At 39.7% G+C, this 25170-nt stretch overlaps 1 protein-coding gene across 1 annotated transcript; it reads left to right on the top strand.

The window, feature by feature from the left end:
- Nucleotides 1-1879: 1879 nt before the first annotated feature.
- Nucleotides 1880-23632, top strand: F2 (coagulation factor II, thrombin). Its single transcript, XM_015824123.1, has 14 exons — nt 1880-2015; nt 4657-4820; nt 5867-5891; nt 6281-6331; nt 7260-7365; nt 8742-8878; nt 10420-10731; nt 11475-11588; nt 13800-13926; nt 14255-14422; nt 16032-16205; nt 19983-20161; nt 22586-22656; nt 23382-23632. The coding sequence occupies exons 1-14, from the start codon at nt 1940-1942 to the stop codon at nt 23523-23525; spliced, it is 1848 nt and encodes a 615-aa protein (XP_015679609.1). The 5' UTR covers nt 1880-1939; the 3' UTR covers nt 23526-23632.
- The last annotated feature ends 1538 nt before the right edge of the window (nt 23633-25170 follow it).

The raw sequence follows: 25170 nt of genomic DNA, 5'->3' as shown, positions 1-25170 counted from the left end.
AATTGTTGAGTTTGACAATTGTTCTCCTAAAATGGTATGGCAACACGGTGCAGTGTTTCAGTGCTATAACAAATGGTAGATAATCAGGCATCTATGTAACATTATCCAGACCAACAGGCACATAGAAATAAACATCTACATACCATTCAAAAGAGACAATCAAAAAGCCCAAAAGGAAACAAAAAGACTAAAACACCTCCCCACCAGCAATCATCAGCCCGTGAGCAGAGATTAACACCAAGGTTAACATGAGACCATCAAGGAGCAAACAATACCCCAATCAAGGAACTACCAACTCAGACAAACAAGCTAACAATAAACAACAATCCAATCAAGGAACTACCAAGACCGTTCCCACCAACACTGACAGGGCAAGCCACTAGTATATAAAATGAGAGAAAATCCAACTCCATACTGGCACTGACGATGTTATCTGGTTTGATAATGAAAACAACAAAGCTCATAGAGCATCAAGGATTCTGCAGTGGTATTGTAGTTATTGCAGACATGACAGCTGAAATGTTCTAGCAAGGTAGGCATGGAAATTTAGCAAAAGTTGGAACTATATTTTGGGGAATGGAATAAAGATTAATATATTGAGTGAGAACTAAGTCCAGGTGGCAAAGCTAACTTTACAGGTAAGCAACTGTGTGTCTTCCCAAGTTAGCATTACAGATTCTTCACATACTAAGGCAACTTCTCTTTGGCAAAGGAGAATTTAGTATACATCATGTTGCCCCTCCCCCTTTTCCCCACCTATGTGCTAACTATATATACCAGATCTGCTGTCAAAGAAAAAAATGCTACTGGAAAGGTTCTGACAAGTGTTCTGTGAACATATGTACATATTTCTGAGATTTACACCGGAAGTGACTTTATAAAACCTTTTTGCTTTAGGCCTCTGCCACCGTATGCAAAAAAAAAAAGGTTCAATCGATCAATCAATTTCAACTTCTCGCGGGGAAAAAAAGATCTCACAAAGTTTGAATTGATTGAACCTTTTAGTCCCACCCAGTCTGCCGTTACCACCGCAGCCACGCCCATCCAATGGGCCACACCCACCCAATGGGTCACGCCCACATGGCACCCAACGATACATAAGTGGGCTTTGGGTTGCAGTTTGGGCACTCGGTCTCTAAAAGGTTCGCCATCACTGCTCTAGTCTCTTCTTAAGATGGAACGCCCACGATTTCTGAAGGCAAGCTGTTCCACTGGTTAATTGTCCTTGCTGTTAGGAAGTTTCTCCTTAATTCCGGGTTGCTTCTCTCCTTGATTAGTTTCCATCCACTGTTTCTTATCCTACCCTCTGATGCTGTGGAGAATAGTTTGACCCCCTCTTCTTTGTGGCAGGCCCTCAAATACTGGAATGCTGCTATCATGTCACCCTGTTTCTTCTGTTCTGTAGACTAGCCAAACCGAAGTCCTGCAGCCATTCTTCATAGTTTCTGACAATATTGTAACAACATCATCCATCAGGTGAATCTCCATTTGTGCCATATTTGGTGGTGGTGAGGTTGAACCCTCATTAGCCAATCAATCAAAATTTCACATGGCTTTGACTTTTATGTTCATAGAGTAGGTACTAAAGGTATGGTACAGAGAGTTCTTTCATTGCCTTTTCATACTCCCTTATTTTAAGCCAGGAGAGTCAGATGTTAATTTCATGAACTATAAGATTAGCCCACCCCTCGTTTGGTGTCCTGGGTCCCCTTAATGTGTTCCTGGGTCCTTCTGTTTTATTGATTGTGTGTGTCAATAAGTTTAGAGAAAGCAAAAGTGCATTGAAGACGGAGAGAAGCCAGGAGGGGCATTATCGTCCCTGACACATTATGACCTAGCTTCCTGTTTCTTCATACTGGTTCAACATTAACCCAGGCTAGGCTGCAACATTTCTTCATCCACTTTATTTGCAGTTCTTCTGCGTTTAGCAGCATCCAAGATGGGGCAGAACAAAACCAGAATGCTGAGGACTCTTCTCTTTGCCACCTTCTTTCACCTCACCCTGGGCAACAGCGGTAAGGGATTGAAAGCAGGGAGGAAGAGGGAGAAGTTGAAAAAGATTTGCCAGGTTAGCCAGCCCTTTTTAGAAGAGAACAGTCTGTGATTAGAGAGTGAGCAGTTTAGGCATCAGTGGGATTTCACAGAGGAACTCTATGACAATGTTGCCTGGGTAGAACAACAAAGCTCAGGGTTCGTTTTGTGATTGTCCTGTATGTGGTAGAAAAGCTAGGAGATCAAGCACCCAGGAGGCCTTTGTCATACATGAAGCAGCAGCACCTTTCTAAAGAATGCCAGGCACAGTGACTATGGCAGGGAGGGGATACAGCACTTGTGGAAATAAATCCATAGTGCTGCAGATGACTCCCAAGACAAGAGCAGAAAAATATTGGGGGAATTTATGAAGGAAAGAGAGGAAAGCAACTATTTTTGAGATTTTTTTTAGCCAAGCTGTTCTTTTTTTTTAACTTTTTAATTTGGGTATGTATATTTTAAGAATACTCACATCAGATGAAGCTGTTTGCAGTTTTCTGTGTGTGTTTTGTGATATTGATGGGAAAGGAGCCCCCTTAATCAGTTCTTTCTGGTTGCAGTTCTTTCTTATCTTAATAGAAAAGCTCTTCTTTATACTTTACCAAAGATTCAAACGGTCTCTGACCTTTGAAGAGTTTGTGTATTGGTGTTTCTAGGCAGATATTCCATCTTTCTTAATGTTTTTTGTTTCTTAAAAAGTTAGGAGAGGTGGTGGGAAAACACAAAAGGAGAAGAAATCCTGGATCAGTGGTATAAATCTTTGTAGTAATGTAGCTCTTTGCATAATAAAAGCTAACCTGGAAAAGGGCCATGAATATAAGGGAGGATAATCATGTCCAAGTCTTTTCTGACTCCTCTTAGGTGACAAGAGCACACAGACTTTAGCCTGCCAAGCTTCAGCTGTAATACATTTGTTAATTCTTAAATTCCTCTTCATTGTGTCTCTGGTATTTCTATCTACGCTGTCCCATTTCCTCCTTTTTTTATTACTAGATGGCCATTTTTGTCTTAACATTCTCCAGAGCTTGATTTGGAGGTTCTGATATCTGAATTTGGAAAAGAGAAAACAAATGTCCCAGCATGTTGCATTAGGAGAAAACTACAAAGGTTAGATAAATAGACATCCAACTTTGCCATCACAGTGGCAGTCATGATTTGAGGGCGAGTAAACAAGTTTTTTTCCCTACAGATAGGAAGAAAGAAAATAAGAAAAAAAAGGAAACACATACATTTGGGCTAACCCTTAACTTTATATTATGAGGAAATTGTGTTTCTGCTATCATAAGTTCACAAAGATTTAATTTACACACATATCTTATTGTGGTTATTAAAAATAATAATGCAACCATGAGATTTTTTTTAGAGAGCAATCTTGAATTCTTCCAGACTGAGCAAAATCTTCCTGACAAAGAAAACTGATAAGAAAGAACAACTAACAAAGTAAAAAAGAAAGAAAGGGAATAGAAAAGCATAGCAAAATAAAAAAAAGCTAGATGCAAAATCAGTGCTGAATTAAAGAAAGGTAATCTATTGGATAATTTCACAAAATTTTCTGTGCTTCATGTTGATCAAGGATAGTGGGACTGGTAACAAAACTGTGCATTTAATTTTAAATCAATGCTTAGGGCTTCTAAGGAAAAAAGACAGAGTTGTGAAGTTGGAGGTTTTTTTGATATTCCAGGCAGTGTGGGATTTAGGCATAAACTTAGAGCCTCACAATCCCCAGGGCGTCAACATTTCAGGATTTATTTATTTATTGCTTTTAGAATTTTATGTGTCTTTTTATATTCACTGTAAACTATGAGAGAGATTATAATCTATAAAACAGATCAAACCAACCAAGTGATAAACATGTAACTAATAAACACATTCACTTGAAAATAATTTGTATTTTTCACTTTAAACACCTTGCCATTGAATAATTAAAAGGCATTTATGTTTTTCAATTTTGGGGAGATGACCCACGATCCCCTTTTAGGACACACCTTTGTGAGACCTTCTAGTGTAAGTTTTTAACAAGGGGGCCCTCCAAGCTTTATACGGTCAGCAGAGTAAAATCCATAGGGACTCCTTTATCTTTACCTTTACTTTCAAGCTTTATATAGCTTAGGGCCTCACCAAGTCTAAATCCAGCACTATTTCCAAGGCATTATATTTTTTTTGAGTGCTCCCTTCCAGTAGGTGTGATCTAGCTCACCTGACTGAAACATTTGGAATTTTACCTGAATTAGCATTCTGGACTGTGCACTGTGCTTCTTGCTGTTGTGGTTCAGATCATATAGTTCAACCGCTGTCCTCTAGATATTTTACTGCCACAGTTCCTACAATTCCCAACAAGTATGCCCTACAGAAATTCTGGAAATTATAGTTCCAATACATTTGGAAAGCATCAGAATGAGAAGGCTGATATACATTAACTAATGACAGTCCTACTTCCAGAAGAAGATTGCTTTTCAGACATTTCCATTTTTATAGTTTGAAAAATCGGAGCTGATGAACTGGTGGCCCTTTAGATGTTGCTCAACTTTAACTTCTGGAAATTCTAGCAAGTGTGCAAGAGACAGATATAAAAAGAATCAATCTTTGTCTTTTTGGTCCACTGACAGGATGTTTTGTTTTTACTAGTTTTTCTTGAGCAAAAGGAAGCTGTTTCATTGCTGAGGCGCACAAAGCGAGCTAACAAGGGGTTCATGGAAGAGTTACTTAAAGGTAATCTAGAGCGGGAGTGTCTAGAGGAAGTCTGTGTCTATGAGGAGGCCCGTGAAGCCTTTGAGTCCAACATCCAAACAGTATGTATTATTTGATATACTAGTTCCTACAACTAGTTAGCCACGTATTTAGAGTCTATAAACAGTTCAAAGTATTTTCTCTGCTATATACAGTAGAGCAAGATTTTTTTAAAAAATTACTAGAGTTACCTCTGAAATATTTGCTATTCATTATGTAAGGGTTGGAAGGGATCTCAGAGATCCTCCAGTGAGTGATAGTCTCTCATCATTTGAGCCAGTCTGTTTCATTGTGGAATAGCTCTTACCATTAGGAATGATTTCCTGATATTTAGTCAAAATCTACTTCCTTGCAATTCCTTTTAATTTAAACCTAGTGCTCCCAGTGGTTCCTCACAAGTTTTTCCTTCTAGGTCCCTTAACATCTTGGTTGCCCTTTCCTCTGCTTACCATATTCTAGTTCAGTGGTGGCGAACCTATGGCACGGGTGCCAAAAGTGGCACTCAGAGCCCTCTCTGTGGGCACGCGCACCGTCGCCCCAGTCCTAGGCCTTCAGCTAGGTTTTATAAAACCTTTTCGCTTTAGGCCTCTGCTGCCATGTGCAAAAAAAAAGGTTCAATCAATCAGTCAATTTCAACTTCTCGCAGGGAAAAAAAAAGATCTTGTAAAGTTGGAATTAATTGATTGAAATTTTTAGTTCAGCCATGCCCACTCAATGGGCCACACCCACCCAATTGGCCACACCCACCCAACGATGCATAAGTGGGTTTTGGGTTGCAGTTTGGGCACTCGCTCTCTAAAAGGTTCGCCATCACTGTTCTAGTTTGTCTAAGTCTTTCCTAAAATGCAGTGGCCAGAAGTCGATGCAAAGTTCTAGGCGTGATTGGCCCAATATACTACAGAGAGGAGCAATGGCTTTTCTTGATCATGATGTTATATTACAGCAATAGACTGCATTACTGACAGCAAGATGTTTTGCTCAGTTTCCTTCCTTTTTTGGCTGAATCATGTCTCCTTCTTGCTTCAACATTTCAATAAGCATCTCAGTTTACAATACTAAATCAGTTTAGCACTGGTCAGTCTTCTAAGTCAAAACTTTTGTTTTGCAGGATATATTCTGGGCACAGTATTCAGGTATGTTTTGTGTGAGTCATTTCAGATAACCAGAATTTTGCACATAATGTATTGTTGAATGTCCATTCCAAGTTCTTGATTATTCTTAAGTTAATGGTCTGTATCAAATATATGTATACTACATACATTCTAGTATGTATTAAAACTGACAGCTTCCGTGGCTATGCTAGACGGGAATTAAAGTCATAAATACCAGGAGAATGAGAGATTGAGGGAAGTAATTCTATGGCTTGATTATGGGGGAGCAATTTGTGGAGAAGCTGAAGAAAAGGCATTTATACTTTTAGGCATGATAATAAATTCCTATTATAAGTAGATTTGATTATTTTCCACCTTTTACAAATGAGCTGCTGGTCTCTTTGGACTAAATATTTTTCTTCTTTTGCTAGCTTGTAAAACCCTATTGGAAAAGAGAGCAACTCTGGATGAGTGTTTGAAAGGTAAAAATATTGTGGAGGATCCATGATAGTGAGCACAAGGGGGTTCCTTTCTTTGAAGAGAGTGGAGGCAAATTCTGTACTGATGACAAAGTAACTTTTTGAGCAGTAGGAGAAAAAGGCAGGCGATAGCTTAGCCCTCTTTAATTCAATGGGACATTTTGAATGTTGTGTTTTAGTGTGTGTGTGTGTGTGTGTGTGTATAGTGTACATGTGTGTGTGTGTGTGTGTATAGTGTACATGGCTGTGTACACATGGGAAGGAATTTAGTTGCACATATTCATGCTTAAAGATATTGATAATTTCAAATATGTTATATGATAATTTACAACAAATATTTTGTATATTTATGGAATATTTAAGCTACTAGTTCTAGCATGGCTTTAAGCCTTCATGTTGTCCCAAGGCATTGAAACAAGAGGAAAAAATAATCCAGTACTGTCTCTTGTTTCTTTACATTATTAGGTAGATATGGGATTGGAATACTGTATGTATTTTGTGATGAGTTTAAAAAACAATAGATCTGGGTATAAAATCTCTTAAGATTGTGAATATTTCTTTGATTTCACTGTACTTTTAATTCTTAAGTCTCTTTAAATTATTTTAAATATTAATTGTACCTATCTTTTTATAAAGATCTGTGATTCAATCAATGACAACATCACTAGATAGCTATTTACTGTATATTAGTGGTCTATTAGAAATATTATACTGAATTTTCATATAGCTTCTGACGTTTAAAAATTAATTTGGTGGACCGATTTACAACATTCATTGGCCTCTTCTCAAAAGCCATCACAAGTATAGACAAATGCAATCACTCCTGTATGTTCTGTCACTCCAAATCCAAGCCTATACCATGAAATCTTCAACTTGTTTCTCCATACTGCGATTTCTGTTTCATTCATTCTATGCTTTGAATTCTTGATAGGTTCCTGTGCCCTAGGAACAGGACAGAATTACAAGGGAAAGATTTCTGTCACCAAGTCAGGAACTGAATGTCAGTTCTGGTCCAGCAAATTTCCTCACAAACCTAAGTAAGCTTATTTATCTTTAGAAAGTGTTCTGTATTGTCTTTTAATTCCTAAAGGCAGATCCTAAGTCAGCTTACAATGACAAAACCTCAGGTGCATAACAGTTTTCAGAGCTATTCAAAAATTAATAAAACAAGACTATAGTTACCCAGTTTAAATATACTGAAAGCCAACTGGAAGAAAAATATATTCGTTGTTTGACGAAAGCAGAACAAGCAGCCTTCCTTCCCTGAAAAATCATTCTAAATGCAAAAAATTAGTGGACTGTGAAGTTATTTCTTCCACATTGACAGTTGAACACCTTTCAGCATAGAGATGCAAACTGACATGTGTGATCTACAGCTCTCTTCAGCACATACAGTAGCTGAGAAAGTTTACCTCTGTTGTCTAACTCTAAGGGGCTGTTTGCTGGCAAAAGCTGATAATTGTGCTCAACTCCTTCTCAGCCCCTGCTAATTGTGGGGTGTTGGAGGTAGATGTCAGGGTTCCTTAGAAGACTCGTTGCTCATTTATCTGTCTGAGGCAGAAACTAGTTTTAAATCACCAACTGGATCACAATTAAGAGAAGGTCTGTTAGGTCAGTGATGGAGAATCTATGGCACGCGTGTCACAAATGACACATAAGTGACAAGCCAGGATTCACTAACACCCAATAATATCTATTCTCAAAAGCACACTCGATTCTTGCATGATTTTTGGAGGCTGCGCAAGAATGATTTGGAAGCTGTGCTGGAGGGTTGTGTTCTTGTGTGGTCTCTGGAGCCTTCAAAAAATGCGCAAAACCAGGGCGTACTTTTGCATGGCTTTCAGAGGCCATAGAAGAGCATTCTCTGAAGCCACTTCAAGAAAGAAGGCTGTGTGACCTGGAGCAGTCTTCGCTAGGCCATAGGAGCCTGTCAACAGAAAGAGAACATCACCTGAATGTGAGTGACGTGTGGCAGATCCTGGGGAGCGCCGGGCTCTGGTGGAGCAATTTTGCCTTTGTGAACAGCATGAGATGGCTTTTTTGAGTGGCAGCAATGGCACTAGGGCTGAAGTCAAGGCCTGGTCCTCTACTTGAGGCCCAGCCTCAGTGCTGCTGCTGAGTGCCACTGTTTGGGATGGCCTAGATGGGGGGGGGAGGGGAATAAGAGAATTGTTTCTCTTTTGCTCAAAGTGGGTGGGTTGACACACCAGCAGAGCCCGGTTAGGCATTTATTGACATGCTGAGACCAAATGTTTTGCCATGACTGAAGTAGGGCATAGGAAAAGATATATGCAGTAATCTTGCTCTGATATGTGTTTGTGATTTGCAAACATTGGCTGGTTTATACCTCCCTTCCTGTAAATTTCAATGCTGGGGAGGGTCCTCGTTTACTGTATAATGTGGTTGTTTTCAGGTTCAATGAAACGACTCATCCAGAAGCCAATCTCACTGAAAACTACTGTAGGAACCCCGGCAACCACCCTCAAGGACCCTGGTGCTACACCCGTAATCCAGCAGTACGAGTAGAAGAATGTGCTATTCCTGTGTGTGGTGAGTCTCAGTGCTGGTACAAAAGGTAAAGTTTGATTAGGTCTCTGCCTTAATTTATATGAGTTTGTGCACAATATATCCTCTAAATTCAGTTTCCATATGGTGAGGGAAGGACAGCCTACATGAGATCAGAGGTACATTCTGCTCAGGTATTAATTTATGTAATATGGGGATTAAACAAGTGTGACTTTTTTTGTTGGGGTATATGTTGCCTTAGGAGTCAATTGTAGGGGACACAAATGTCAACAGTGTCTGGAGCTAAGCAAGAAGTGGACGTGGCTAGAATCAAAAGTGGATGAGCTTGTGGCCTTTGTTTTTTCCTCCGACTCTTTTTTTTGAAAAAAATAATTTTATTCAAGTTTACAAATACAAAGATAAAAAACTAATACAACCAGGAAAAATAGAAAAGTAATGAAAGAGACGTGCAAAGAGACAGAAAACAAAATAAAAAATAAGAAGAAAAGATAGATAAAAGATGACTTCCTCTTACCTCCAGATAAACATAAAACAATTTAAGTAACTTAACACCTTCTCTAATATCTCAATTAAAAAATCTCTTTTTTCCACATATCATACTTTATCAATAATCAATTACAAAAGATCATTGTTCAGTCCTAATCAGCAAAAGTCCATTAAGAACTACAGAAATGGTAACATAAATATTTAGTCAAATAAATCCATTTTCTATTTCAACTTACCACTTTCTTTAAGAAATAAGGCAAAAGAAATCTCTCTCTATTTATAAACAGATCTTCAAAGCCCCATCATTTAATTCTAGTTTTTTCTTGACACTTTAAATTTTCTTCAATTTTCTCTTTCTGGTTCTTTTTTTTCAACCTACCCCACTCTTTCCTTTCTTGCATAGCAGTTAGGATAAATTACTCTTAGTAGAAATCTGCATTAATTGCTTGCACACTACTTTTGGAATTAGGCAAAAATCTGCATGAAATTAGACACACAATCATACAATCACAGGTTGGCCATTTTTAAATTTATAATTGAGATTCAAAACCAACTTTTGACCGGCATCCTGGGCAATCCTAGAATCTAGAGTTGAAAATGACTGAAGGATCATCTAATCCAGTCCTGTATAACATGCAGAAAAACGACCATGAGATGTGTTCAGCCTTTTAAAAACTTCAAGAGATGGAGAATCCACAGTCCACAATCTCCACTGCTGTATAGATTTTTTTCCTTATATTCCAATGACATCTGTTTAATGAATATAATGAAATGGATAGTAAATCATGGCCTCCTTCCCTTTAACTTCTCTCCATGGACCTGAACACAGCTATCATGTCTCCCCAAAATTCATCAAACTGAACACCCCAAGTTCTTTCAGCCTGTCCTCAGAATTCAGGCTAAAAATAAATACTTGATGTAAAGTAACAATTGAAGGACACGTGTAGTATGGAGCCAAACCACCCACTTTCAGATTTGGCACGTCTATGTCAGGGAAAACAGATGCTCTGACTGTTTTTTTTATCAGCTCTGAATTGCTGTTTCATCAATGCTCATGGTAATCTTGTTCTTCCTTTTAGGTGAGAACCGGACAACAGTTCCCATCTCTCCAGCACTTCCTCCTTTGCCAGAGCAAACACGACAGCGGGAAGAATGTGTATCTGAGGAAGGATTGCTTTATACAGGGACTCTTTCTGTCACAGTGTCTGGAGACCAGTGCTTGCCATGGGCTTCAGAAAAAGTAAGACAGTTGAGCGCCAGAAAAAACTTCCTGGAAGGAGTGCCCCTGGTGGAGAACTATTGCCGCAACCCTGATCATGATGAGGAAGGGGTCTGGTGCTACGTAGACCACCCAAACATGACCTACAATTATTGCAACTTGAACTACTGTGGTGAGGAGCAGACTTTTATTTCTGTGGTCACTGAAGGAATGTAGTATTTGGGAAGGCATGCTGATATTTAATAGAGATCACTTCTTGAGGTTCTACAGTGGAATTATTGTTTTCCAATTGTAATTCTTTGAGTATAACATGCATTGCTGATGACAAAAAGTCTTCAGATGAGTCCCCACCAAATCCAGGAACCTATTGGACCCCAGCAACTACCATAGCAACAGACTATTTTTTTCCCCCTCCTAAGACTCCATAGGCCTCCTGATATGTCCTCAGTAATGCTCTAGTGCAGTGGTGGCGAACCTATGGCACGGGTGCCAGAGGCGGCACTCAGAGCCCTCTCTGTGGGCACATGCGGCATTGCCCCAGTCCTAGGCCTTCAGCTGGGTTTTATAAAACTTTTTTGCTTTAAGCTCCGCCACCATGTGCAAAAAAAAAAGGTCTAATCAATCAGTCAATTTCAACTTCTCGCGGGGAAAAAAAAGATCTTGCAAAGTTGGAATTGATTGATTGAACTTTTTAGTCCCACCCAGTCTGCCGTTACCACTGCAGCCACGCCCACCCAATGGGCCACACCCACCCGGCACCCAATGGTGCATAAGTGGTTTTTGGGTTGCAGTTTGGGCACTCGGTCTCTAAAAGGTTCGCCATCACTGCTCTAGTGTCTAGTCCACTGATAGAGAACTCACAATGTTGTTAAATAAATTACTTTTTTGTATTTTCCTGTCCCTCTTCCATTTCAGAAAACAATCTAAATTATGCCGATGATGTTGCTGAGGAAGAAATAGGAGGACGAACTACTATCCAGCAACATGAAACTTTCTTTGATCCTAAGACATTTGGTGTAGGCGAAGCAGGTGAGGAAAGGAATCAATTAAAGAAAGAACATTAGTGAAATTAGAGAAAAAAGATAATATAGCTCCTCATTTAATATGGGGTCAGCACAGAGGTACGTAATATTTTTCAGTCTAGAGGCTACACATTTGAATGGCATACCAAAGTCTAAATTCGTTTAGAGATAATTATAAATAATTATTCAGCTGGACTGTGTTACAATATTTGCAATTCTGCCCCAATCCTAAATGACTATGGGCAACTAAAAATGTTAAAATATTTGATACAAAAGAAAACATATATACTGTAAAACAAAAACGTAGCCTGTAGTTGTAACCAGGTGACTTGTTTATGTGCATTTTCTTTTTTCCTCAAAGGTTTTATTATTGGTACCTGCCCATTGTCCAATAGGAGGTGGGCAGATAGAAATAAGAGAAATAGGTTTATTTGCTGTGAAAAATAAGAATGATAGGAAGTCAGTACTAAAGTCTGTCTCTCCATATCTCCACTTCCACCTTTTGTGTATACCCAAACAGGCCATTTTGCATGCTTCATTCAGGCTGCACCGGCACATTTCTTTTTTCAACATAGCTGTGTGGACTCTTGAGTTATTAAGGAGGCTAATGAATGGTGCTGTCATAATAGCTAATTGTGGGATCAATTAAGCGCAGCAAATAAAAAGTAGCCCACATTGAAGGAGGAGAATCCTGCCTCGGCCAGTGCTGTCATCTAAAATGATCCACTGACACACTACACAAGACATCGCAGATTACTCAAACACTTTGTTGTTACTCCTGATAGTGGCTGAGGTTGGTAGACGAGAGAACCAATGTGCACTAAGGCGGGAATTTTGCACCTTTTTGGGTATAATAAAGGCAACATCCATGTTGGTAAGTTGCACAGAGAGAATTTGTTGAACTGGCAGGAATCCCACCCCCCTTGTGTGTAAGTATGCACCTATGCTGGGAGGCTGACTTGCCAAGAATTGATTTGATTTGGCACTGTCTGACTCTAGAGAGACTCTGAATGACTCTCAGTACAATAAACAGAATAAAAATAATATGATAAAAAGAAAAGCATACAACAAAAGAACTAGAAAGGGGAGGGGAGAGAACTAGATGGCAAATTCAGCAGACAACACAGAACAATATCCAGAGGTGGGTCTCCAGCCACCTTAGCCAAAGGCTTGGGAGGACAGCCAGGTCTTATGCCTCATTCCCCAAGAACACCATCTCTTCGTGTCACATGGCTTTCACAAGGAATGTCGTTTTTAAGTCCAGGCTTCATGATAGGGAAGAGAGAGAGTAGAGGGGTAATACCTAATTTAAGTAATAGTAAGACTTCTTCTGGAAGAAAGTGGAGAGGCTTAATTCAGCTTTGGCTCCAAAAACTGAAACTTCACAGGCCATGGCTATGAAATGCAAATAAAAAGAAAGCTGAGTCTTGCAGAGATCTCTTTCAAGAACAGTTAGCCAAATACTCTTAAGCCAATTTTAGAAGGGTGTATAGATTGCCCTTGTGGGCGATGCAGTGGCCTAGAGATGGAGCTCTCACATCACAATCTGGAGGCTATGAGTTTGATCCTACGTAGTGGTAGATATTTTTCTCTTTGGGTGCAATGAGTAATTGTCTGCTGCGAACTCTGTGTAGGCGTCAGGAAGGGCATCCGGCCATTAAAAACTCAGCTCCATTCAATCGTCTGAACTCCACCCCGATGCAAGGGGCCCTTGGGGAAAAGAAATTGACCTTGGAGAAATTCAGAGGGGCAAATTTAGAAGGGGCAATTTAGAAGGGGCAATTTAACCAAGATCAAGAGGATAGAAAACACCGTCCTATTTCCAAAGAATATTACATTTAAATATACAATATAGACATTTTGACAGAACCTTAACAACATTTTGTGGATTGTTTCCAAAGACTCTATTTTACTGATCAGACCTTCTGTTCACAAAATGAGGAAAAAGGAGGTAATGGCAATGTTAGACAGGTGCCTTAAATTAATATCAGTCATACAGGGAATAGCTAGGACCCAACTCATTTCCCAATTCATCTTCCAGTAGTTATTCCAATGATGAGAGGCTAAAAAGGTTTGCCCACACACTTCCCGTCAGGAACAGTTCTTATGCCAGAAGCTAGCTACTCACTGTCATCTCTTCCTAGCAGAAATTTGGCTTATGAAAGATAGGATCACTTGTGAACTAGTCAGTCATGTGTGGATGGGGCTATATTTCCAGATTGTGGCATCCGTCCCCTGTTTGAGAAAAAGAAAATCTCTGACCCCACTGAGAATGAGCTACTGGAGTCCTATTTGCAAGGCCGAATTGTGAAGGGGGTAGATGCTGAAGTGGGCAGCGCTCCTTGGTAAGTCTGGTTGTGGAAATGAGATGGAATGGGGAGAGTTTGCTTATTTTCCTTCCTGTGTGTGCCCGCCTGATTACTGACACTGACTGTATCAGTTGATGTATGAGATGCCCGCTGCACTTTCTAAAAGAAGTATGACCTTGGTAGTTTCTGCCTCTTTCCTCTTTGTGAACCTTGGGCAGTAAGAGGAACTACCTATCAATACAAAGAAGATAACCTGCAAGTCATATCTGACAATTGCAGTCTACCCATTCTCTATCTGTAGAGTGTTTCAGTCCTGAAAAAGTTGCTTCCCCACACTCTGCATTTCAAATTTTATTGTACTTAGGCAAGTCATGCTATTCAAGAAGAAACCACAGGAGCTGGTATGTGGTGCTAGTCTCATCAGCAATCGCTGGGTCCTCACTGCTGCGCATTGCATTTTGTATCCACCCTGGGATAAAAATTACACAACTGATGACCTCCTTGTACGGCTTGGCAAACATAACAGGATACGGTAAGAGCTTAAAAGGTTATGAGCCAGTCAAATTATATACTGAGTGTAGGTCATAACTGTCAGGCTCCAAAAATCAAGAAAGTCACACTGAGATTCTTCTAAGCAATTTCCTCTATTGTTTTTACCCATAGGCAGAAATCTTGCCAAACTAAAGCAGACTACTTGCACCATTGAACTATATTGTATATTGTGAGAATTACTGGGGAGGCCCTACCTTAACTCTCTCTCTCTCCCACACAACTATCCAAATTTCACTGTATTTTGCTCCTCTGGAATGCACTCCCTCTCTCCTGGGAATGCAGACTACATTCTACCACATAACAGCCTTCTATCATCCCCCTCTTCTGCTGGGAGGTGGTGATCTATTGAAACAGGGGCAGAAATGGAAATCACAAGGACAGAGCAGCAGGCTTGTTAGCAAGAATGAAATGCCTCAATCCCCCAACCTTAATAATATCATCACAAAATACAAAGACCTGCAAAAAGGAGTAAAAATTGTGATAGTTGCAATAGGTATTTTTGGGTGCAGTCCCAAAATACTACTTGAACAACATCAGCATTGATAAGATCACCATCAGTCAATTTCAAAAAGCTTTACTTGAAACAGCTTACATCCTGCAACAATACTAACACACCCAAACAATAACATCTGTCTATGGCTACCTAGGTCCTTGGGAAAGACTCAACTGGTAGATAAAAATGCCGAATCCAGTCTAAACATCTAGTTGACCGGATGACCAACTATAATAATAGATTAAATGTATATGCCACCCAACTCCCAGCGATTCTGGGACTCCTAAACCCTGCTCCTCTTATTTATAGTTCCATTTAGTTCACATCTGCAGGCAATTAGAAGTTCCAGGATGCAGGGTTTATTTCAGTTTAGTTTTCTCTAGATAGACGTGACCCAGGTCTTGTGGACTTAAAATATTTAAGCTTAAAATATATGAGCTGAGAGTAGGCAAAGACACAACATTAATGCTTTAAGGAGGAGACGAATCCCTTCAGCCACCTCATAAACCAGCTTGCACAGATATATTTCTGCGATATTGCAGAGCCCCATCTTGCTCAAAACTGCAATTTCCTTTGATGCCAACCCCTACAGTTATAGAGTACATAACCTTGTGCTGCCGGGGTGAAAGAAATGAGCCTTTCTTACAATCATTCTCCTTAGAATATGTTTTCTATTGAGAATGACTGAAAATGGTCCTATATTAAGAAACTATCAGTTAATAATTAACTGTGATGGACACATACAATATCCCTTGACTGTCTTCAGTTTCTAAACCACGTGTTGGTGAATAAAAAAATTGCTTGACAATTTTGTTAAGCTGTTGAGACCAGTTGAATCTCTGGTTCCATCATTTAACGTTTAATGATAATAAACTATAACTTTATCCTACTTGTTAAGCTCACAGTGCTCTATCTGGATAAACATTCAGTAATGTTAATAGTAATCATAATAAAGAACTAACACAAGGGGAAGACGAAGAGAAGTCAGTTAAACCACTGTTTGATGTTCATACTATAAAGAGTATAGAAAGGTTAAAAATGTCCTGACATTAGCATTTCAAAATTCCATTTTTTCCCTTCATCTCTGGATATTCAGATATGAGCAGGGCAAGGAGAAAATTCTCTTCCTGGATAAAATCATCATCCACCCCAAATATAACTGGATGGAAAATCTGGATCGGGACATTGCACTCTTACGTCTGGCTAAGCCTGTACCTTTCAGTGATTATGTACACCCAATATGTCTGCCTACCAAGCAGGTTATTCAGAGGTAAGGAGACAAAACTTTGTAGTTTCTTTAAAAACTGGAAAAAGTGTTAAAGTAAATCAAGATCAATCCAATGTTAGGAAAAGAAAAGAAACCTTGTGCCAGCATAATTCAACTATTTTTCTGCCAAATATGAATGACGCAATCCCACAATGCAAACGGGGGAGGGCGAGAATTGATACATAGTCAATAATTAAACAAATGATGGATTTTATTCTGATACACCTAGACCAGGGGTAGGCAACCTTGGCTCTTTTATGACTCATGGACTTCAACTCCCAGAATTCCTGAGCTAGTATGACTGGCTCAGGAATTCTGGGAGTTGAAGTCCACGAGTCATAAAAGAGCCAAGGTTGCCTACTCCTGACCTATACTAATAAGGTATAGTTGTATGATTTAATATTAGATGCAAGTAAATATATTGGACTAGAAGACCTCCAAGGTACCTTCTAGCCCTGTGATTCTATGATTCACATGCATTGTTTACAAAGTCAGCATGTTTTTCTATGTATTTACACAATAGGATAAAAATATAAGAAATCAAGTCTTAACTTATTTAATTTTTCTCAAGTCATTTTCTCTCACATTCCTTTTGTAATGTATATACCTTCTTACTCCTTATCTCAATTATCGATATTGGAACGTCTGCAAATTTTTTCCCTGGTGTCTTGCTGCCAAACAAAGCCACTGTCCAGCACTCTTTGTACAGAGTCTCTCCTCCTAGGCTTTTCACAATCTCACAAGCAGGAAGGATTGCAGTGTTCTTCAGTCTCTGGGAAGGAACATTTAATCTTTGGAGAAACTGACAGTGGGGCTCATAAACGGCAAGACCCTGAATGAACAAATTGTGATTCTGGCATGATGCAAAGGCTGGAAACATGCAACAAAGGCTGAACTAAATATGGAAACACCATAAAGAGCCACTGTGTGGAGGTGTTTAAAAGTGAGAGGATACACAATTGTCAAGACTTCATTATCATATGCATTAAAGGAAGCACTAATGATGGGGCTGAATAGCTATGCAAGAATAGGTTACATTCAGGGAAAGCTTAGCCCATTTACAGTTTGAAGCAGGAATTCAGCAGGTGTCAAAGTGACTCTCTGGTGCATTCAGTAAATTCAAACCTCACAGTCCACAAGATGAATGCTCCCATCCCACTATGGGATGGTAAAAAGGCAAAAGTAAATATCTTTGATGGTAAGAGTTGAGAAACCTAGCTCAATTATCTCTTTCTCTACAAAGAGTGGCAACAATGGGGGGGGGGGGCTTAGCACTATGTGATATTCAAGTAAATGATAAGAAATTCAGCTCCATAACTGCTACTACTAATTTCTAGCCTCTAATTGTCTCACTAGAAGAGAGTATTTGTAGATGAACTGTGGAGTTCTTGGTATTCTGAGCGTGATTATTTTCTTGAAGATGTTTATTACTCAGCTAGGTAACGTCTTCAGTGCTATCTGCAAGAAAACAACCAAGCTTAGAGAATATTAAGGATGCTCTTAGCCGTCTGTAGAGTTGCTTCTTTTGAGTAACAAAAAAAATGAGAAAATCAGTATTCACATCCACTAGCTTGGAAAAAATAAAGCCAAAGATGATGCAAGAGGCATCCGTAGATTAGCTGTGTTAAAATTGTTGGGACCAAGTTCTAAGAAAACATCCAGGAGCCTTCAGTCCTCTGTGGGGCAGAAGGATAGAATTTGGTAGGAAGTATTAGCCCTTTGGCACCAAGATCAAGTTCAAGGAAAAAGGAATGGCAATAAGCGGCAGCATTCATAAGAAGCAATGTAGAGCTTTTGCATCTGTTTGAGCTCCTCACTGGCCTTTGTATGAAAAAGATCATCACTGTCAAATGCAAAATCTTCAGCATGATTTCTGTCCTCCTTGGAATACAGCTAGGCATGATGACAAAAGATTATTGGCCCTGCCTGCATTGCTAATTGTGTTAGGCTACTGGCAAACCAAGTGATAAGGCTTCTAATTATCTGATTTGTGTTTTCATTTTATCTGACTTCTGATTTGTGTTAGCTCATTATGTTGAATGGAGGAAATCCAAGAGACATTTTCTACAGGATGTTTACAGCCTGTCATACATATTTGGTAATTAACTCTGCACAACTTTGTGGATTGAAGCATTCTCTGATATCTAGATTCCATCTTCTCTATCCATTGGCACAGTATGAATTTGAATTCTGCCATGGGCATCTGCAGGTCAAGATAAAAAAGCATGATGGCAGTCCAAATGGTACAATTTTTCATGGACACCATTTTGATTTTTTTGACTTGATAACTAAGCTCTGTTAGGGTTCCCACCATCCAGCTCTCATGTAGCTGAAGATCCAAGCACCACAATGAAGGAGTTCAAATATCTTAACTGAAAGTCTTTAGTTGCAGAAACCTTGCAAGAGAAAAACTCCCTGGGACTGCCAAAGAAATTGGAGAGTTCTCACTTGTTCTGTAGAAAAGAACCAAGAAATATAGAGAGGAAGGAATTCATAGTGTCACAAATATTGATGAAGGAGTTAGGCTGTAGGACAGCAAATGGAAGTGTAATGTAAGAATTTTTAAAAACTCCATTTTCACATTTTAAGAAAAGCAATTTTTTTTCTATTTTCAAAGCAATAGAACAGTGATGGCGAACCTTTTAGAGACAGAGTGCCCAAATTGCAACCCAAAACCCACTTATGCATCGTTGGTGCCGGGTGGGTGTGGCCCATTGGATGGGTGTGGCCCAGTGATGGCGAACCTTTTAGAGACTGAGTGCCCAAACTGCAACCCAAAACCCACTTATGCATCGTCGGGTGCCGGGTGGGTGTGGCCCATTGGGTGGGCGTGGCTGCGGTGGTAACAGCAGACTGGGTGGGACTAAAAAGTTCAATCAATCAATTCCAACTTTGCAAAATCTTTTTTTTCCCGCAAGAAGTTGAAATTGACTGATTGATTGAACCTTTTTTTTTTTGTACACGGCGACGGAGGCCTAAAACAAAAAGGTTTTATAAAATACAGCTGAAGGCCTAGGACTGGGGCGACGGCGCAAGTGCCCACAGAGAGGGCTCTGAGTGCCGCCTCTGGCACCCGTGCCATAGGTTCGCCACCACTGGTGTGGCCCATTGGGTGGGCGTGGCCCATTGGGTGGGCGTGGCTGCAGTGGTAACAGCAGACTGGGTGGGACTAAAAAGTTCAATCAATCAATTCCAACTTTGCAAGATCTTTTTTTTCCCCGCGAGAAGTTGAAATTGACTGATTGAACCTTTTTTTTTTTTGCACACGGCAGTGGAGGCCTAAAGCGAAAAGGTTTTATAAAACCCAGCTGAAGGCCTAAGACTGGGGCGACGGTGCACGTGCCCACAGAGAGAGCTCTGAGTGCCGCCTCTGGCACCCGTGCCCTAGGTTTGCCATCACTGCAATAGAAAGAGAGCTTGCCTAGGAGAGTTCAAGCTTTGAGCAGCATTTGCAATGAGCAAAATACTTAAGTGTGCTCTAAAATTTGTTTATTTTTACTGAATCCTCCCTTTTCTTCTTGTGATTTCTACAGGCAATCTCTTCACCCAGTTCTTAGTGAGATGGTTGACTTGTTGTGTCATCCTTCTTGTCATAACTTGATCTCTGCCAAACACTTCAGATGGTGGGGGGGAGCAAGAGGAAGGTCATCTTATACTGCCCAGGTTGGGCAAATATAAATGAGCTGTTTTAATGATACACCATATCTCTATTACTTATATTAATCTATCTCATTCTAAGTTCTCCAGAATCTTCTAATCAACTCCACTTTTGTTCCGTAGCCTATTGCTAACAGGATATAAAGGCCGTGTTACTGGTTGGGGTAATCTGTTTGACACCTGGGGTGCAGGGTCACGACAATTGCCTAGCGTGCTGCAAGAGGTGAATCTCCCCATTGTGAGCCGGGACATCTGTAAGGCATCCACTAATATTAAAGTCACAGACAACATGTTCTGTGCAGGTGAGTTTTCCTAGGTACTTGATGCTGAGGCAGAAGTAGGCATGATTCTTTGTGTTTGCTGTTGGGTACTGATCAATTCAAATAACAGCTTTCATGGCCCACCATGCAAGGAACATCAGCCGGCCAATAGGATGAAGGAAAGTTATTTTCACCGTACAAGTGTGAAGACTATCAACTCTCAACCTGTTACTACTCCTGCCTCCATTTTTTTGCTCTCTAGTGAGCAAAAGGAGTAACCGAGTGTCTTTCTCCAAATATAAATAAATGAATAATGGACACCAGTGTGGTTAGGCAAAAGAACCCTTCTAATTCACTTACCATACAACATAGAACAGACATGTCAAACACAAGGCCCGGGGGCCGGATGCGGCCCACGAAGTAGTTTCGTGTGGCCCGCGAAGCCATCCTGGAAACAGTGAGGAAATGGCCCCCGCTGCCTTGGCCCTGGCCCAGGCCGGCCGGGAGCCAATGTACAATTTTGTAGTGGCCATCTATGCTGAAATGCATTCAGTCTTAGCTCCACAAGACCGTCTGGAAAGTGAGGAACCAGCCCCTGCCCGTCGGCTCCGCCCCCTGGGTACATGCTCGGGAGGTGTCACCCTTTGTGAGGAATGAAGAAATGGACCATGCCTTGGCGCTTGCCCTGGTCCCACCCCCTTCTGCCAGAGACCCTCAGATCTGTCCCACTCTTGCCCAAGCCCCCACAGGCACCCTTGACGCGAACGATGTAGAGCTGGCCATGCCCACCCAGTAGGCCACACCCACTCCATCCACGCCCACCCAGTAGGCCGCACCCATCCTGGCCACACCCACTCGGGCAACCGCAATGCTGATGCGGTCCTCAATGAAATTGACATAGAACTTCTCACATCTTTTCCCCTTACCTCTAGAAATGGCACACATCGGTGTAGAACCATACCCTAATTTAAGTTGCCTTGGATATATCCTAAACAAAACCTAAATGAGGGTGAAAAAACTGTTTCTAATTTAGAAGGTTGTGTTTTATTAGATTTCTATCCCTCCTTTCCTCCAAGAGCTCAGGCAGCTTACATTGAAAAATCTCAATTTTACCTCTGTAACAATCAGGTAGGTTGGGGTGTACAAGATTGACCAGCCAAAACTCATTTTAACAGTGCATTTCCATGGCTGAGGGTGGGTTTGATTCTGGTCTCCACAGTGCACACTTTGGGCACTATGCCACATCACCTTTTGCCATACATTGGCCAGGTTCATCCATTACTTTAAGCCATGTTTAGGTAAAGCAACATCATCTTTTTTATTTGTAAACTATAATGACTTAGAACATTCTGTGAATCAAGCTAATTGCTGTTCAAATTATGATTAAATGCTTGTTTAAGTGAAAAATAGGCAACTATGAAACAAATCCCTCTAATGTGAAAAGCCAATGATTATGCACTCTTTTTTTACCTTGTGTTCAAATGTAGTCTACTCCAGATGTAATGGACATCAATTCTAGTAATTCTCCAGTCAACAGCTCTGCCTCTTAAAATTCCAAGTCATTAGATGGGACCAGGTTGTAGAGGAGTAATGACCAAATGAGTGACAAGCAAATTTAATTAGTAGATTTATACCTGAGCTCTCTCTGGAAAGTGCTATGCTCTTAGTGGTGTAATTTATTTATTTAATGCATACAGCCAGAAATGCAACTTCTATAACAACTCACTCCTGGCTTAAAAAAGTTATATCATAATGAGTTGAAGTTTATAATAGAAAAAATATATATAGAGCATCTGACCTGAAACAAAACATCAATTTTCTACCATATTATTTGCATTTTATTTTATCATATTTAGAGACCATCCATCTCACTTATGGAAGAGCTTTTTATGACTTGTTTGATTCATTAACCCGTCATTTTATAAAGCCCTCGAAAGATTATGGTGAATTGAAAGAAACCATTTCCAGAGTCTTAGCCAAATGTTTTTAGGTAAAATGTATAGAACTTTGCCTAGGAATAAAATAAAATAAATAAAAGATCTGATATTAAATATAGTATCTTGTGAAGTTGTTTGAAATCATTCTATATAGATTGATCATTTAAACCATGATTGCCTGCACATCTTATGATAGCAAACATGCTAAACACCTCACAAAGTCATGGAGTTTTTGTGTACCAACTGGCAAATCAAAGGCATTGTCTGTGTTCACAGAGCCAGAAAACAACCAGTAATTAGCCTTTGGTGTAATGTAGAGTGATCCCAGCTGAAAATAACTCCAATTAAACTAAGTAAACCTAGGTTTATAAATTTAAGTAAGACATTACAGCAAAGGAAGCAGGTCACAGCTTCATAAGTTTCAAACTGATTAGCTCAGGAACTACATTAAAAGCTGATGGGGGAAAAATCAGAAAAATGTAGAAAAGACAGTGCAGCCTCTTTACCAATTGTTCTTTCTTTTTTTTAGGTTATAGTCCTGAAGAAAGCAAGAGAGGAGACGCTTGTGAGGGTGACAGTGGGGGCCCTTTTGTCATGAAGGTAAGTTTCTCTGGGTGACTTCAAAACATAAATGGGCAAACTGCTGATGTCACAGGTCCGCTGTTCATCAGTCTGTAGCAAGTACCAGTGTGCCCTTTTCTCTTGCTAATGCCACCATTCATTTCTTCTTTTCAGCAATATTCTTAAAAGGACTGCATCTTCTTCACTTTAAGAGCATTACAGTTAATTAAGCATATCATTAAGAGCAGGAAAGCAGGAATTTCCCCAATTATCACTGAGTGTGGCGTACGCGAGTGTGATACAAGTTGATGTACACAGCAGATTTAGCCCTTGAATTATAACAGTGCTAACTTTTGAGTTCAGGTCAGTTTCAGACAAACCTCAGCATGTCAGAACTTTTTTAAAAGCAACTATCTCAATCTCAGTTTAGGAGTCTTACCAAAAGCAATCACCAGCCAGGGTTGTTAGGATCATCTTAACTTAACCTTCTCACTAACCCAGCCCAAATTCTGAAGTTCCTATCTTGACATAACCCTTAATTTATTCTGTTGTTGAATATTTTCCCCATCCCAACCCTTTTCAAATAAGGGTGAAAAACTAGACTCAGAAATGTCCATGGGCTACCTCTTTCTTGCTTATAGTCTTGTAGCTTACACGATCCTGCTGCTGCTATTGTTCACCTTTCTTTAAATGACCTACATGTACTATTTGCAATTTGCTGACCCTCCCTTTTTATACTGTGGCACTTCTTTCCTCCCTACCAGCATCCAACAGAAGAACGGTGGTATCAAGTAGGTATTGTCTCCTGGGGAGAAGGTTGTGATCGTGATGGCAAATTTGGATTCTACACCCATCTGTTCCGTCTGAAGAAATGGATGCAAAAGATTACTGAGAAACATGGCAGTTAAATAGGAGTCAAAATTTGCATTTGCACCTTGGTTTACAGACATAGAATAGTCAAAACAGTACAATACTAAAAGCCTATGAATGGAAATAAACCGGAGTCATCCCTGAATAAAGATTTTTAGATAAAACACTCGTGTTTTTTTCCTGGTTATCAACTGCAGGCAATTTCTGTTGAATGCATCAGCCACATAATCCAGACAATGGAAGGACATCCATGCACGATTACCCAAAGACAGATTTTCTGTTATTTATTCACAATCAACAAATCTGAGGAACTTGCAACCGCAAATGTGGCATCAAATTAATATCTGAACATGTTCCAGTCTCTCATTTTCAAACTTCCCTTTATTTTGACAGTATTATTATTGGATTCAGTAGTTTCAACCTTACTATCAAGATTCTGGCATGCATTTAGGAATGCATTTCTGCATTCCTAAATGTGTACCTTTAACGTAAGAAACTGTGAGGCAAATAGTACAGGCTTGCTGGAAGTTGGCTTTCCTGTTTTTTGGGGGAGAGTTCTGAAGGAAAGAAATTATACATGGCAGAATTTTAACATGGCAGAGATTACAAATAGGCAAAAGATTTGTATTCAACCACATCCTTCCTTCAATTAGACAAAAACCAGCCTATTTATGTGCGAGAGATCCCTTCTGCTGGACAGGTAACAACAGCTTTCATTCTAAATGTCAGAGAACTGATTCCATTGTTAAGAGAGGTTGCCACCTCCTTAAAGGGCAGGCTGTTGAAAAGGCACCTTTGGGGCCAGTGTTGTCCAAGGGTCATGGCCACAAGCCCAGAAACAAGAAGATATGCTTGTTTGTTAAAGTTTGGCAATAACAGCATTTATTTTGTTAAATATTTTCCCCTGAACAATCAAGGAGTATCCACTGGAAGAGGCTAATTTACAGTCTCATTTGTAACTTCATAGCCTTAAACCTCTAGCAGACATTCTAATACTTCAAACACTCAATGGTTTAAAGAAAAGATAAAAATGAAACATTTTTAATACTCTTAATGAACAGACATTTGGATTAGATTTTTCACCCAACAAATGATTAAGGAAAACATCGAGCATTACGGTCAATTTTTCTTGGAACTATTTATGACAATTTTGCATGCCCACTTTCCTGCATCTATTATACCGATGAATACTGATTAATTAATGCTGTTTACACGTACTATTTTTCTGTTAGTTTGGTGCAACAGACATTAAAAATGAAACACTCCTATATGGCAATTGGAAAAAAAAAGCCCTGAGTTAACTAGTAAAAGCTACTACACTTTAGACAAATACAGTATTTTAGAGGCAGAATTTCTATCAGAATCTTCTAATTCCATGCATTTGGAGGCATGGAAACTAAAAACGTGTTTCACGGACATCATGGAAAAATTTAGGTCCTAAGAAATCAGGAGAGAAAAATAAAGCTATCGTTAAATGCTTTTTCATTCAGACTAATACTTAGTATTTGTTTCAACACACTAAATACCAACTAGATATTTGGTTTAATTTAGTTTGAGAAAGCATTCTAATTTCTGTAGTTCATGCAAAAATTCTCTAATTAAAAATATGCCCAAATTCATTTGAGAAACTCAATCTAGCATTATTAACAGTAACAGGACATATAAAAAGCCTTGCATATTCTT

The sequence above is a fragment of the Protobothrops mucrosquamatus genome, unplaced genomic scaffold (genome assembly GCF_001527695.2).
Source record: "Protobothrops mucrosquamatus isolate PMUCROS unplaced genomic scaffold, P.Mucros_1.0 scaffold2131, whole genome shotgun sequence".
NCBI lineage: Eukaryota > Metazoa > Chordata > Lepidosauria > Squamata > Viperidae > Protobothrops > Protobothrops mucrosquamatus.
Note: the sequence above shows the minus strand (reverse complement) of the source record. Positions and strands in the feature narration are given on the sequence as shown.